Genomic DNA, 16,700 nt, shown 5'->3' with positions numbered 1-16,700 from the left:
GGAAATTGGTCTATAGGAGTTAGCCTGATTAGATGGTTTATTAGCTTTAGGGATTGGTATGACTAAGGCCTGTTTCCAGGCAGTAGGTACTTGTCCGTTTTGATAGGTGAGATTGTATAGTTTAAGTAGTGCCTGGAGTAGGGGAGTTTAGGGGGGAGTTTTTTAATTATTTGGTAGGAAGTTAGGTCCAATCCTGGGGCTGTGCCCTTTTTCCTGTTTTGGATGACGTAGAGTAGCTCCTCCATTGTGTAAGGGTGGTTTATTTCTAGGTTGTCATTATTTGGTTCTTTGATGGATTTGTTTTCTGTTTTAAGTTTATCTTGAAATTTTTGGCTAAAGTTGTTGTTACTGCTTACGGACGAAAAGTTGTTGGCGAGGTTATTTGCCTTTTCGGCGGGGTTTGTTGAATTATTAATGTTAAGTGCTTTTTTATGACGTTTTAAGCCTCTAATGGCGTGGATTTTGCGCCAGTCCGTTCTGGCGTCTGTACGGTTATTTATTTCTTCACAGAATTTTTTCCAGTTTCTGGTTTTAGACTAGACTTTGAACTTACGTTTACGTCTAGTTTGTTCTATTTCCTCATTCCACCATGGTACCATAGGTTTGCCTGTTTTAGTTGTTTTTAAAGGGATGGAGGTTTTGGCTGCTTTTATTATGTAATCTGTTAGGTTTTTACAGTAGATTTCTGGATCATTATTTTCTAATTCGTTTAAATTAGCCTGATTGCAGATCACTTGAAATTGGTCCCAGTTAGCTTGGTTATAACGGAATTTTGGTTCTTGATTTTCTGTTTGTATTGGTACGATTGCATCTCCTATGGTTATGTTTATGGGGAAGTGATCACTACCTAGTGGGACATCGTGTACCTCCCATTGAGTACTTTGGGCTAGATCTGCGGTGCATATAGTTAGGTCGATAGCCGACATTTTTTGGTTAATCTTATCATACCTCGTGGGTTGGTTGTTATTTAGGAGTACTAGGTCGTTAATTTCTATCCATTCGGACATTACTTTGCCATGATTATCTATTTTATCATTTATGCTCCAGGTAGGATGGTGAGTGTTAAAAGTCTCCTAGGAATATAGTGGATTTGTTGCTTATTTGGAGTAGCTTATTTAGATCCACAGGTTGGACTTTTTGTTCTACCCAGTGGTATATATTAATGATGTTTATATTTTTGTTATTTAATGTGATTTGACTGCCGTTCGTTTCAAGGTTTGGCGTGTCTATCTTTATTTCTTCGTAGTTTATATCTTCCCTGATATATATTATCAGTCCTCCTGCTTCTCTACCTGTTTTTGGTTTAGCTCTATCTGTTCTAACTGAGTTATAGTTCGGTAGTGTGAATTTGGATTTTTTGGAGAATTTAGTTTCCTGAATACAAGCAATATGTGGGCCTTTATCTCGTTTAAATTTAGCTTTTAGTTCATGGCCGTGGGAGGTGAGTCCGTTGGCGTTCCACTGAAAAATATTTAGTCCTTCCATTATTGGGGTCGGGTGTTTGGTAATTTTAGTTTTAGTTTTATTTTACTTGGTGATTTCTTTTAGGTGAAGGTTAAAGAGGAAGAAGGGGAGATTGGTTAAGTTTAGATTGAATGCTACTTTGTGGTAGGATTTCATGCTAGCATTTGGTGAGTTTTGACTATGCATGTAAGCTAGGAGTAAAGTGAGACTATTTAGGTTTTTGATGTTGGTTACTTGGGGGGTTTTGCGGTTTAGTTTTTTGTTTCTTTTAGGGGCTGAGAAGGTAGTTTCATTTGCTTTAGTTGGAGTAGCTTCGATTGTTTCTTCTGTTGTGGAGAACTCTTCGTCATCAGTGAAGTTAGATTTAGTTGTTTGGGTTTCCATAGGGGTGGCTTGCAGTGTGGAGGGTTCAGTTTGGGCTTGCGAGGTGGGCGTAGCTGTGGATTTAGTGTTTGTGTGTTTATATTGTGCTTGCTTGTGGGGGAGTTTTGGTGCCTTGTGGGCTGTAGAGTGTTTGGATGAGGGTCGTGTTGTGGTGGTCGTGTTGTGGTGGTCGTTTTGTGGTTTGTTTTGCATGCGGGTGTTGATGTTGTGGCTTTGTGAGGTATGGGAGAGTTGGTGGGTGGTTGTGGGGCTGCATGTGTGTGTGAGGTGGGAGTTGGTGGGTGGTTGTGGGGCTGCATGTGTGTGTGAGGTGGGTGCGGTTTCTATGTCATCGCCCCAGACAGAGCTTGCGGTTATGGGTGTGGTGTTTGTTTGAGTGATGGTGTTTGGGTGCGGTGTAGGGAGAAGTGGTTTTGATGCGGGTGATGCAAATTTCCATGTTTGGATTTTGGCCGTTTCTATGTTAATGTGTTTGTTGGCCTGCTGGGTGAGGGTGTGTCTGTGTGGGCATTGGTTTGAAAGTGAGGTGTGTTTGATGGATTTGCAGTAGATGCACCTGGGTGAGCATGTGCCTGTGCAGTCTGTTTGTGCGCATTTTTTACATTTAGTTATTTGAAATGTGCATTGGGAGGCTGTGTGATTATATTTGAGGCAGTTGGAACATTGTTTGACCTGTCTTATATAGGGTTTGACTTCTAAGTTAGTGTGGGCTCTGAAAGATATGTGTTTAGGGGCTTCGGGAAATCTAGCGGTCTTTTTGAAGTTGATGATAACAATTGAGGTTGGGACCGTTTTTCCATTTCTAGTTGAGGTGATTCTGAGGGTACTTGTTTAGGTCTTGGTTTATGTTTGCCTCTAGGGAGTAAAGTTCTAAATCTTCAGTTGTTTCTCTTGGATTGAATCTAATTACGCCTCGTGTGTATTGCTGCCAGTTTGGTTTTTGTTTGATTACGGTAACGTGGAATATTTGAGATATTTTATTAGCTGCCATTAAAGATTCTTGGTTAGGGAAAATAATTTGGTATCCTTTGTTGGCTTTTTTAATGTTGCTGTAGTTTATCTTTTTTCATTTGAGTCCTATTTTGTCTATTGAAAGTTGGTGTGTGAGTGTGGTGCCTGAACCTGCGGAGAAGAAGTAGAGGGCGAAGGTGGTGAGGAAGGCAGCCGGGGAGGGTGTGGATGTCTCGTGTTTGCGTTTTTTGGTGTTTTGAAGCGAGTTGGCTGGTTTGGTGGTGGTGGTATGTTTCGTGTTTTTGCCATACTCGGTCATGACAATGTTTTTGAGTGACCTCCCGGAAGTGTTGTGCGCTTCCGCAGGCGTGGGTGAGTAAGGAGCTGGGATGTCTGCGAGTGTGACGTTGCTGGTGTCAGTCATGTTGTTTGGGTGTTGTGCATGAGCATCAAACCACGCAATTGGGATATGGTGACATACATCAACCATGTCAGCGAGTCGTGCATTCCTATCCTGTTAGTCGCCTCTTAAGGACAAAACAAGTTAGTGGAAGATAATGAGCCAGATAAACCATCCACACACATTTTATATTGAGATGCAAACAATTTACTGCATGGACCATGAGTCAGTCGTTATCTAGAGGGGGAGTTTAAGTGTTTGATGTTAATGTTTTCATCCTCCCAAAAGACTCTGACACACATCATATTCACAATGACTACACAAACTTCATAATTGTGACCCACATCCTCCTGAGAGAAAACTAATAGCCATTCTAGCTATGATAGAAGTATGGTATTTGATTATGACTGACACATGAAAAACAGACCAGTATATATGTTGGAATAAACTTACTCGACGCTTCAAGTTGGGACACCCATTCAGTTGATCGTCCGGACAATGTTTTTTCAATTGCATATTTGTGTCCAAATAAGCCCTCTGCAAGTGAATGGTTAAATCGTTCTACTATAGCCTGGATGCTATGGGCTTCTCTGTTGCCATGTCAGATCCCAACATTATTCTTTAGTTACCGACCCCATGAATTCAAGTTCAGGATCAGTTTGAAACAACTCAGATCAATTCAAAGGTCCATGTTTGAGACATGGCATTAGTCACTTCTGAAGAATCTTTTGAGGTAAAGACAACTAGCCACATTGACCATAGTTAAAGGCTTAAAGCATATATGAAAGTTTTGCATCTTACCTTATCGTGTGGAAGGAAAAGGAGTCAGCTTGAAGAACTTCAATGGGTACAGGTATATCAAACTTTTGACTCAGTATTTAGCAAGGTGCTTGTAAATATGTTTGTCAAATGGCCACTTCTATAGATACTTTGGCAACTTTTTGAATAGAGACAAGTCACTTTCATTATCCTTGGGGACTGTATGTTGTGTTTGTTTGTTGCTTAAAGCCGCACTCTGCAATATTCCAACTATATGAGGACAGTCTGTAAATAATCAAGTCTGGACCAGACAATCTAGTGATTGACATCATGACCATTGATCTATGGAATTGGGACACAATGACATGTATCTACCAAGTCAGCGAGCCTCATCATCCGATCCCATTAGTCGCCTCTTATGACAAGCATAGTCGCCTCTTACAGCTAGCATGGATGGCTGAAGACCTATTCTAACCCGGATCTTCACAGGGTGACGGTATGTAGTAAATCTTATCCATTATTCAAATACTCAGTTTTCAATATGAATTTTGCTTTATGAATATGTTTTATTAGATAAGATGCCAGGTAAGTTTTTTAAACCATTTTTGAAGCAATATCTTGAGGTTAGGCTAGCCCACAGCACTGTAGATAATGTGCATTTTCAGCTCTCAGCCCAGATATGTCTCAAAAGTTACGATTTTCACCACCAGATGGCACTTCCATATGAATCCACATATGCAGTGGAAATGTTGTAGCCAAGTTATTTTGAATACAGGATGATATTATGATAAACTGCGAAGTAGGCCTATGGTAATCTTTTCCTGGGTAACCAAGGGTTCAAGGGTCAAGGGTCCAACAAGGGTGCAAAAGTCTGATAGTATGCAAACAAATTGCATTCACTTGTAATGAATTTATGCAAGCAATGAACAAATATGGCCTACATAACTAGGGCAACTTGAAAGACCATATATGGTCTTCTGCCCTAAATAAAGGATCAAGAACCATGATAGATCAGGTTAATCTTGGTACACCCAAATTACCCATTTGCCATCTCTAATACCACCATATGAGGATCTGATATTCCGGCCTCAATGGTGGGTCTCTAAGTAACGCAATCACAGAGGATTGATTGTTTCTTTTTTTTTCAACAGACTGAAGGATAATTATTGTTTTTTTCAAGAATTATTTGGGACAATTTATTTTTTTCCATAAAATCTCAGCCCCAATGGTTCTTGGTCCCAGGTGTCTCATAACAAAAGATTGATAGAAATCACAGGTTAACACGACTATACAATATTTTACCAAGGGTGAGGGGACAGTGGGTTTAAACCGATTGAGTACAACACCTGCTTAATTACAATTTTAACTTACAAGCCGATCAATCAAGGTATGACTGTGTGCTGAGGTTGGTAACAAACCCAGAAGCTTTGTACTTGTTGATTAATCAAAAGGTGAAATAACATGAGTTCACAAACAATTGGGGCAGTGGGGTAGCCTAGCCTAGCCTTAAAGTATTGGCTCATCACGCCAAAGACCTGGGTTCGATGCCCCACATGGGTACAATGTGTTAAGTCCATTTTCCCATTTCCCCTGCCATGATATTTTTTAAATATTGCTAAAAGCGGCGTAAAACCATATTCACTCACTCACAAACAATTTCTAAACGCCTTCAAAACTTTGTGGACACTGTGCGTTGACGACTGACGAGCAGACACCTCCACTGTCACAGGCCACACCGATCAAGCCACATTGATCAAGTCTTGAGATCACACGCCATACCTCATTTGACACGTCGCCGCAACCATGAGTTTCAGTATGATAACGCCCGTGCCCACACTGCGAGAGCATCAAGAGACTTCCTCCTGCAGAATGGCATCAGAACCATGCAGTGGCCTGCCCTCAGTCCCGATTTAAATCCCATTGAGCACATGTGGGACGACTGAGTGACATCCGACCAAGGCCGACAACTGCAGCTGAACTGCGTCAGCGTTCTTCAGAGTGTGGGCTCAAGTGCCTATGGCCTTCATCAACCGCCTCATCCATTCCATGTATCGACGTTGCACGGCAGTCAACAATGCACTTGGCAGACACACGAGATACTGACTTGTGATGCCATTTTCTCAGAAACTAGTGTTGTGCTTCACTTTAAGAACATTTGACACTTTAATTTCAACCTTGGTGATCAGTTTTGCCAAGTTTCATCTTTTTAATGTCTCAAAGTACAATTGCAGTGTTTGGACAAATAAGGTTTCTCATATATCTATCCATGGTGATGTTTCTTTTGCATTTCAGTATAGTTTAAACATGTGTCAACATTTTGTGAACTTTGGACTATAGTCATTTACAAGATTATTGATGTAAACATTTAACAACTACACTGTTCTCCCATGGGTAATGCTCTGAGCATTGCAGGAAAAGAAATATCAACCAGTTGTGGTTATGTTTTTATCCTCCTGAGTGGGACATTCAAACAAAAGTCATTTAAAAAATAAAACAATACTTATTGAATATCAATACTCTTTACATTAGAGAACATTTCTCAAATGCTCTTAAAGTTTCCAGTTTCCAAAGAGTAGTTTACAAGTTTCAAAAGTTCAAAATGTTTGCCAAGTGTTTTCAAAAATTTAGAATCAGTTTGGGAACTTTTAGGGATATAAAACAGAATGCAGGTGCGCTTTTCATGGCCTTAATGAAACCTTTAAACAACTTGTAAGAGTTTCAACCTGTTTTGATAAAATAAGTAGGGCATTGTACTTTCTCCCATAACAGGGCTTGATCTCCAAACGCCAGCAGTGGTTTATTCGTAGTGGTTCATTTTTTTTACTCAGTCTGATTGGTTGGCTGAGAGTGGAGAGCTGTGTCATTGCATTTTGATTGGTTGGCTAACAATAATTGACGGCACTATTTTTGGATCGGGGATTCCCGAGGTCGTCTAGTGCAGGAAATACACAGCTGTCAAAACATAACCTGAGTAACGATGTTTCCATCTCCGAAAGTTGGTGTCCAAGGGTAAATTTGTGGGGGAGGAAGGGATGTGATATGTGGAGATGTATCAGAGAATTTCGGCTTCCCAGTGTACGAGATTCAGTTGCATAATGGGAAGACGATAACCGAAGCGAGATACCACATCAATATTACAGGACCAGGTGAGCCACTCCGGTAGATTCTTTACTGGGCGTTTTCAAGACTAATAAAACAGCTAATGAAAAAGTTCATTAATTTATGTAAAAATACTGATGAAATAGTTAAACATACCATATTGTTTTGGGCATTTTAAAAAAATAACCATCAACCACATAAAAGATATCATGTTGTATCGAAGTGTTGATCTTGAGCCGATCGATCGTTTCTGTAACCCAGCGTCAAAAGCATATTTCATAGTTATATTAAAATAATCGAGACTTAAATTTCATATTTAAAGAATATAAACACTCAAATAACTTGTATCAAAAGCAATACACAATTTTAATGCAGGAAACGATCAACCCTTGCTGGACGGACCGAACACCTCACGACCAAGATGTTTTTCAACCACCGCAGTTGTTTCCCCTTTCAACAGATGCAGTTTATCCAGATCAATATAATTCATTTATTTTGGCCTAAAATTTTATTTTATTTTTTTTTTCAACTTGAAGACTTCAATATTTTAACATACTATTTCAAGACAATTAAGAAACTTAATTTAAAAAAAAAACATTACCATGTTTAAACTTGAATGTATTAAGTTAGGTACCTAGATCTATGTAAACTCAAAAAAGTAATAATGTATTATTTTTTTTCTAAGCTACTTTGATTTCTTTTAGGGAGCGGACAAAATGATGAAGAAAAAGATGGTGGGCACCTTTTTGGTATTTTTTTCATAATGATTTACATTTATGCATCTTAAAATATATTTGGTATTTTGGATAGGATGAAATCATCTCAAAATTAAATTCATATTATCATTTTTAGGTAGAAACTCAATATCACAGTTAATTATTTTCAGAATTAACAGACAATACAGAGTATTAAAGACATGTAGAATTATGATTGTCTCATGTATATTCTTTAAACCAAAGTTTTTTTATTATTTACCATGTTTACTGAAAAAAACCCTTTAATAATGCAACTGTTATATTATCATAGCAGATAAAGAACCCCAATATGCATTGCTGGCTTAATTTTAATGATAATTATTCAGCATTTTTTAAATGATAAACTGGACATATGAAAAAATAAGAAATGTAATTTTTATGTATTATGCTCCCTTTACAAGGTTTACAGTGGTTGTGGTTTTTTTCACACAATCTTATTGGCTGCCTGAGAGTGGAAAGCTATGTCGCTATTTTAATCAGACACCTCAAATCATTCTAAGGTGTAATGTGTAAATTTTCAGAACATGATAACTAAAGAAAAACTCAAATTTATGGATGATGAAGAAACAACCAACAAGAGGTCATCTTATAACATTTACCATAAACCTTATTTCTTAACACAAGCAATATAAAAAAAATTCATATTTGAACAGGTCACTAAAATATATATTTATCATGAGTCTTGTTTTCATGATGATAAAAAGAAGAAAATGTTATAATCAGTACCATATTTTCTTGAGTATAGTGCGCACTTTTTTAAAAAAAAACACAGCTGTGTAGAAGGGGGTGTGCATTATACACGAATTAATGAGTTTTGATGTTTTTTCCCCCATGGAAAGACATTACCGTGAGCACGTAACACTGGAAATACCATGTCAACAAATCCATACTGAAGTTCGCAAATTACTTATGTAATTACACTGTGTGGCTATAAAAAGTGTTTTGTATATTTGGACTTATGTTTGTAACATATTTTATTAATTTTATTCAAAATTCCTTTTAATATTGTTTTAATTAATTTCGGCGAAATTGTGTGTGAAGCCATCGGAAGATCGCACAACTCAACGTTATTAACAGCAACCACGGTCAGATTACCGCTATTGACGCCTTGAAACGAAGTTAAGTTGACAGAGAATGGATACATATATCGTAAATGCCATACTTTGATTCGTTAAAAGTCATATTTGTTTTTGTTGGATGATTCTATATCAACACGTAATTCTCGCGATCACGCGATAACGTGCACGGGAGCCTTAACGGTGACTGGTCAGACTGGTTCCATGTAAAAAATAATACCCCGCAATAGCGATCAGCTGCTTCGCTTAAGGTTATTATAGTTTTAAACATGTTTAGTAAAAGCTGCATCTAAATTAACAAGATACTGGAATATATTATTCCTGATAAAAAATAGTTTCAGATATAATTTTTGCAGATCTTTGCATTAAAATCCTGTAAAGTTATATCATTGGGTGTGTCTTGACCGAATCACTGGACGATTCCAAGAAAACGTGTGTACAGCTGATTGCTGTGTCCGGCTTAGTTTACGAGAAAATACACAAGGTAATCTTAATCCCTGGATATAAAACAATGCCTAGCAGAACAAAAAATACAATTTAAACGGTAAATCAACATGTCTGGTGATTTTTTATCTCAAATTTCGAATTTGTACTGACCAAGTTTCTCATCAACTGTTCGTTTGCCGGACTTCGCTAAAAGGGTACGGTGTAATTTTTTTTCTGCGCTTGGTATTCGAATTTTTTCTCTCCAAAATATTGAATCTGCTAGATACATAGGTGCGCACTATACTCAAGAAAATACGGTAATTCTTAATTTCACATCTGATAAAATAAGAAAAAAAAAAGTTTGGATGTAACTGTAGTAGTAAAATAACAACTTAATATTACAAGGGTATTAAAATGTTATAAATATTTGTGCAACTATTGAAATGATAATTTATTGTCTACATATATCCTATGTATTTATGTTCCACACACAATAAAGTTTTGTGCTTGTCAAATTCACATTGTGTCATTCAACAGATATGGGAAAATTAAATAACTCATTCAGTAACATGTTTGGTGTCATGATGTTAAATATCATGGTCAAAAGAAAAAATGTCCACTGAATTAGTAAATATTTTCTCTCTTTTTTTTATAATAAAAACACATGTGCTCACCATTTTCAGGAACAAAAAAAAAAAAAAAAAAAAAAAGATGACATCAAATAATCATCATTTTACATATTAAATTATTCACTGTAAAATTAGTTTTAAAGACGAAACTTCGTTTAAAAATATTACAATTCATTGATGGAGTGTAGAAGATTCACCTAGCAGTAACCAGCTGATCAGTTGGCTGAGTTGGTATTTATAGAATCTTGCCTGATCAATGCTGCTGACAGTTCCTTGGACCCTTGTTTTTCGTTAACAATATGTTACAAAAAAGACAATATTTAATTTCCTCCTATTTGGGTTTATTACATTAATTTCTTGCGGACAAATAAACAAATAACGTATTTACATAGACATCTACACTCAAAAGGTGGACGTATTTAGTGTTGCGCATTGAGAATGATAGTCACGGCGAGAAGAATGCAAATAAAGTTATGGGTCGAGTAATCCAAAGCCATTAACAGATATCAAATCACGTTAATAATTCTCAAAACGTTACTCCCATCAACTTTTAATAGTTAACAAAGAACATAACATGAATGCTAACAAGTGGCTTGCCTGTCACGGGAAAACTCGAGTGGATTGTCTTCGCTAGATCCTTTTTACCTGTTTATGGTGCAGTTATCTTACTGAGCATATTCTAAAACGAGGCTGGGGGGGAATCCCAAGTAGTTACTAAACAAGGGAAATCTTCAACTACCAGCTCGACTCTTTATGGCGTATTGTTATAGGAGAAAAAGGATTAACCACTGCGCTCGGTTGTTACCATAAAATCTACACACTCGTGATTAATCTGCCACGATTAGAACTTGGCAAAGACTCGTTCTAATCGTGACCGATTAATCACTCGTGTGTAGATTTTTCGGTAACAACCGAACACAATGGTTAATCCTCTATGTATGAGAGGCCATATTGTTGAAATAACTGTGCATTATACTATTTTGGCTTTAAGAATAGAGAGTCTGCTGATATGCCATCTTCCAACTCTTTGGGCTAATGACTATCAGTGTCAATTACTTACTTTCCTCCTGTTATTTTCTTGAACTGGTCATACACTTCCTCTATTGTTGGTCTCATTTCTGGCATTTCAGACCAAGCCTGTTTCATTATTTGGATATACTGTGGTGGAACAGCTTGCGGAGAAACGGATGGGCGGATGAGGGGTGGTGGCTTCTTTACTTTCGCTATTATGGCTACAAAGAAAAAAACATCTCTAAAAAGGCATGTCTAAAACAAATATTGTTTTCGTAAGCAGATCAAATTAGTTGTCCATGCTTATCTTAATATTAGAAGCACTATGTAGGTTTTCATCTGAAAACAGCATGTTATGGCAACAGGAATTTAACAAGATATGTCAACCACAACATACTTATGTCTGTTCATGATTTTATAGAAAATAGTGGTAGGTTTGTACATTGAGCATAAATGCTAAGGTTATATGCATATGACTGAAGTGTCGGTAACATGAGTAGTCTTCTTATATAATTTTTTATTGTTTCTTGACCTTAAAGTTTTGATTCACACAAATGCAATAATGTAAGAGGGAGCAGTATTTACAAAAACCAGTACGGCATGTTAAACAATCCCTTTCAAGTTAAGTTGAACAAGCATGAAATACTCTTATCCCCCGCCAATATGACATGTCCGGTTGCGTGCAATGCATTAGCTCCTGTGAACTATGTTCACTGGACCTTTTAGTAATGGCCTAATTGCAGCACTAAAAAAGTTATTACTGGTCTAGTTTTGCCATCTGCAGTTTATGATAGAATAAGTAACTGTATTTGTAATGAGTAAGGATGAGACATATGGACGAACAACTTCTTTATTACAATTAGGAGCGACATTTCGGTTTAGGTTCTAACACCGTTATCAAGCAAGTGAAGTACAGAATATGGTTGACAAGAATATATACAGGATAGGATGCAAAGCAGTGTTTATACAGTTGAGTAGGTTTAAGATGCATTTACAGTTGTATTTGTAATGAGATGTGTTATAACTTAAACAATTATCAGAGAATTAAGGGAGTTCTTGCTTTACTTAGAGATCATTGAGAACAGGGGTCACCATGAGGTGTACTGAGAAGTACAGCACCAATCATCTGATGATCTGAGTAGTAGACTGGAGTCTGGAATGCTACAGCACTGGCATGATCAGTAAACAACAAGTCCAGTGTAGCTCCTAGACAGTGAGTTGAAGAGTGAATGAGTCATTTTCCTCACATGAAAGAAATCTTCAAGTTTGAGTTTTTCACTCAGATCACAGTTGAAGTCCCCAGCAACTAGGACATGTTCACATTCATGCTGCTTGGAGAGATCCTGAAGTTTCTGCACGAAAGGAGAAAGTGAATGTGACAACCGTGTCCATGACACTTTTGGAGGAACATACACACAAAAAATGCAGAACTTGCAGGAAATGTATTCAATACTGTGAGATGACATTACATCACATAGCTGGACACTGTTCTTGAAACTTGTTGAAACATACACAGCAACACCATGTGTAGTGTCTCCTGGATAGACTTTATATCCTGGCAGGCCTCTTTCACGGTAATCATTGATGTGTGTTTCTGTGAAACACAAAACATCAAGCACACCAACAAACTTGTCCTTCTTCACATCTTCGAAATGAGCACTGAAGGATCGCACATTCAAGTGAGTCACCTTGAGTCCATCACCATGAATGTTCTCTACAGGGTGTGTCCAGGTGAACAGTCTTTCATTCCGCAATCTAGTCATCTCATCCAATGCTTTTTTGTTTACTACAATTTTGTATTGATCAAAACCTACAATCTTTAGGCCTTTCCTTGATTTGACCCTCTGAGCATCGTATACATTTGACCAGGCTTGGCTTTAAATTTACTTCCTTGTGCAATTGTCATGTTCCCAATCATCTGCTCACAGGTGCTACCTTGTGACTTGTGGATTGTGAGGCCCCATGCTAAAGTTCCTGGATACTGTTTTCTTTCATCCATGACAGATTTAGCATTGACACAGAGAACAAGGCTGTTACAGCAGTAATTGGTACTGCATGTTTCAAATTGACAGGACTTCGCTTTCTTGCATCACGGCACTGAGAGGAAATAGGCTGGTTCGGGTGTCCTTGTTCATGTTATGGGTACCCACTGTGAGGAAGTAGGCTGGTTCAGGTGCCACTGTTCATGTTACCACCATGCACTGTGATAAAGTAGGCTGGTTCGGGTGCCACTTGTAAATTCACCATATACCTTGTCAAAGCCCCTTTGTCAAGTGGTATACATATCAATTAGGTTATTATGGTAACGGTTCTCAGGCTAACCCTGTTTTTGTAGAATATGTAAACAGTTTCTGAGTTATGCTCTTGCTAAGGAAACATTTGCAAAATCTCCCAAACTATCAAAAGACATGGTTTTCAAGATCTGCTCCAGAAACGAGGACTACCGCCATTTTCAGTTTAAGTCAAAGTCGTTGCCATGGAAACTCGAAAAATAATTTTTTTAAGAATCCCAAACTATCAAAAGGCACCAGTTTTCCACTAGACCTATTTATGTGCCACTTTTGGTGAAGAAATATTGTACGGTTTTCAAGATCTGCTCCGTAAACGAGGACTACCACAATATTCATTCTAAGTCAAGGTCATTGCCATGGAAACTCAAATTATTATTTTTTTAAGAATCCCAAACTATCAAAAGGCACCAGTTCACCACAAGAACTATCTATGTGCCAAGTTTGGTTAAGATATCTCTCATGGTTTTTGTGTTTCTGCTCCGGAAACAAAATGTGACATACGGACGGAAAGACGGAAGGACTGACGGACGGCACCCATTCCTATATCAGCAATCTTACAGCAATATCGCAATGATATGAAGATATAGGAATACAAAACAATGCAATGATGACAATAATGTATATCAGTAATAACAACAATTACAACACTGGTGATAAGCCACCAGATAATAAAAGCTGGGCTACATAACTGAGGTCATGGGACAGATGAACACTTAACACTGCTTGTTTCTTGTTTAGTGCTACACTTAGTCGCTCCTTTTGTTGGTAGATATTACACCATTTTTAGATACCGTTTTTATAATGAGTGTGTTTGGATACGTTTGGATCAATATTATACATCAAAAGGGGTTGGTTGTTGTAGCAATAAATTTTATACCTCAGGTAAATGTAGTTGACTGATGGAGTTGACTATTCATTACTGACCAAATCCTAGGTATTCTTTCTCACATGCATTTCCTTTTCTTACCAGAAATTATTCTAGTCACGTTTCTCTTTCAAACCAAAGCCTGTTTTTCTCCTTATATCAATAGCTATTTTTTCAGGTGTTATCTTGGAAGTAAAAGTACACAATGAACCACGAAATTGCTGGTGATTCCTGGCAAATTAAGATGACATTGGAAGTTGCAAGTTGCGTAAAATGTTAGGAACAGTAAGCAGTAGTATATGCCTAATCAATGCTCTGAATGTAAAAATATTCCCGATATTTTCAGTGAAATAATGTTTCCTGTATGAAGTATCTATGGGATGCTATATCGCTGAATAGCCCATCAAAGATTGTTCATGGCTCCACCTTCAGCTGAGGTTTATAGGAGAGTTCATTGAGAACGAGTTTGATCCAAGCATATGTAACAATGCAACCTCCTGTTTTCATTACACCAAGGACATAGAAGATAGGTTTTTGTGTCATTTGCATTGGGAACACAAAGTCTAGAGTGGGCACATGGATGTTGACATCACCATATTTCATGAATAAGCAAATAACTTCTGGGGTTATCAAACATGATCATCCAATCAGAGAACTGAAAGAATATTATCTGATGATGTTATCCGCCACACAGATTTAATAAAGAAATGTATGCTGTGCTTTATCAGACAGTAGGACACAAAGAGAATTAAACCAGATTCAACTAGATTAAAAATTTAAAGCCTATATAGACAACCAATGCATGCGAACTACAATTAAAAGCATGTAATTCATACACTTGTTCACAAGTTATTAGTAAACAAGCAGTTAGGCGTTCTGACACGAGTAATGGTACATGTTAATTTCTTTCAGATGTAAACGCCAAAAGTCAAAACAATCAAACATCCTAGTGAGTGAGTTAAAATTTAACGTCACATCAGCAATATTTCAGCAATATCGTGATGAGAGAAAGTACTACATTCAAAATAGATATATTTAGACTGTATAAAAACCTGTCGTCGAGGGACAGTGAGATAACTAGACATTTCACAGATTATATTCAAAACGTGTATAGAACAATACAAATATATCACCATACATAACAATACATGATAAAAAGGAGCTATAGATCGCTAGCAACTGAAGGTAGACCACCATACTGGGGTCTTACAGTACCTTTCTGAATGGTGCCACAATTAAAATGGCAATTTTTTTACATTTAAAAGCGTAGTGGATGTAATTTTTTTTTAATGACATGGACTTACGATACCCTCTCAGGGGAACAATAATTTTACACTACTTTAACCCCCCTCTCTGATACAGCTACTTACAATCTCAGATATGAATTCATTCTACTAATTTTAAAACGCCATTTTACACACAACATTTTAACCAAATTTATGATACAATTCTATTTCTTTTAAGAAAACAAAACTTAAATGTATTATAGTATAACTTATAGTATTTAAAAAAACCTTTTAGATGAAACCTTGAAATATTTATCCCTTGTGATGGAGAAATCAACACAGTCAAGCAGGACATGCTTGACAGTGGTTCTTTCATCACAAGGGATGCAGAACGGAAGATCCTCAACTTTCAACAAATATTCATGGGTGTAACAACAATGGCCAATACGACATCATCATAAAATGACAACCCAAGTAGGTGTAACCAATATTTGGTTTAATTTCATGTAATTTATTTACACCTAATTGGGTGTCACACTTCTTTTGCATCAGATCCCCGATGTAGGATCCTATGACAGGCTTAATTGTAATCAGTGTGTCACGGATTTGTTGAGTGCTGCTTTAGCTGCAGCATTAGCCATTGTGTTAACTATGATGCCAACATGGCTTGGTAGCCAGGAAAATAAACGATGTTGTATAGGCCAGTAGCAAGTTCATTATATAATTCAAGAATTTCGATGAAAAGTGGATATTTGGTAGACTGAATTGTAATTGCCTGAAGACATGGAAGAGATTTGGAAAATATAATAAACTGTTTATGCTTTGATTTTTTACTAATGTATTCTAGTGCTATTAATAGGGCCTTTGATTCGACTGTAAAAATGGAACAATTATCTGGTATTCACAATGATAAAGTCCTGGATCCAATGAAAGTGGCGCTGGAAACAGCGTCACCATCCTTGGATCCATCTGTAAACATAGATTTGTAAGTATCATATATGTTTCTCAATTGATTATATTCTTGTTGATAAATTAGTAGGTTTGTATCAGATTTCTTTAACTTGGTTAATGTTAGATCCACCTCTGGTCTTACCAACTGCCAAGGTGGAGAGGAATGGAGTTTGGTTGGGGCTATATTTTCAAGATTAATTTGAGCAGCAGAAATATACTCAATAACATAAGTTCCTGTGACGCCAATATATTAGTGTATTTTTCAAACAAGTAAGGTTTGGTTCTCAAGCCTCATGCATTTCACTACCCAAAAATTGGTATAAAAATTTGTGCGTTAACAGGATTCCATATGCATTGTTTAGCATTGTGCTGACAACAACCACTCAGAAAAACAACAAAATTAAGCAATTATT

At 37.1% G+C, this 16,700-nt stretch overlaps 1 protein-coding gene across 1 annotated transcript in view; it reads right to left on the bottom strand.

The window, feature by feature from the left end:
• Nucleotides 1-16,700, bottom strand: part of LOC139448901 (retinal guanylyl cyclase 2-like) — a 525,408-nt gene that overhangs the window by 282,775 nt on the left and 225,933 nt on the right. The window contains exon 11 of the mRNA XM_071230419.1: nt 11,004-11,175. Within this exon, the coding sequence (XP_071086520.1) occupies nt 11,004-11,175 (172 nt within the window). The remainder of the gene's footprint in view (nt 1-11,003; nt 11,176-16,700) is intronic.

This window comes from Haliotis cracherodii, unplaced genomic scaffold (genome assembly GCF_022045235.1).
Source record: "Haliotis cracherodii isolate W230 unplaced genomic scaffold, xgHalCrac1.p SCAF_7, whole genome shotgun sequence".
NCBI lineage: Eukaryota > Metazoa > Mollusca > Gastropoda > Lepetellida > Haliotidae > Haliotis > Haliotis cracherodii.
Note: the sequence above shows the minus strand (reverse complement) of the source record. Positions and strands in the feature narration are given on the sequence as shown.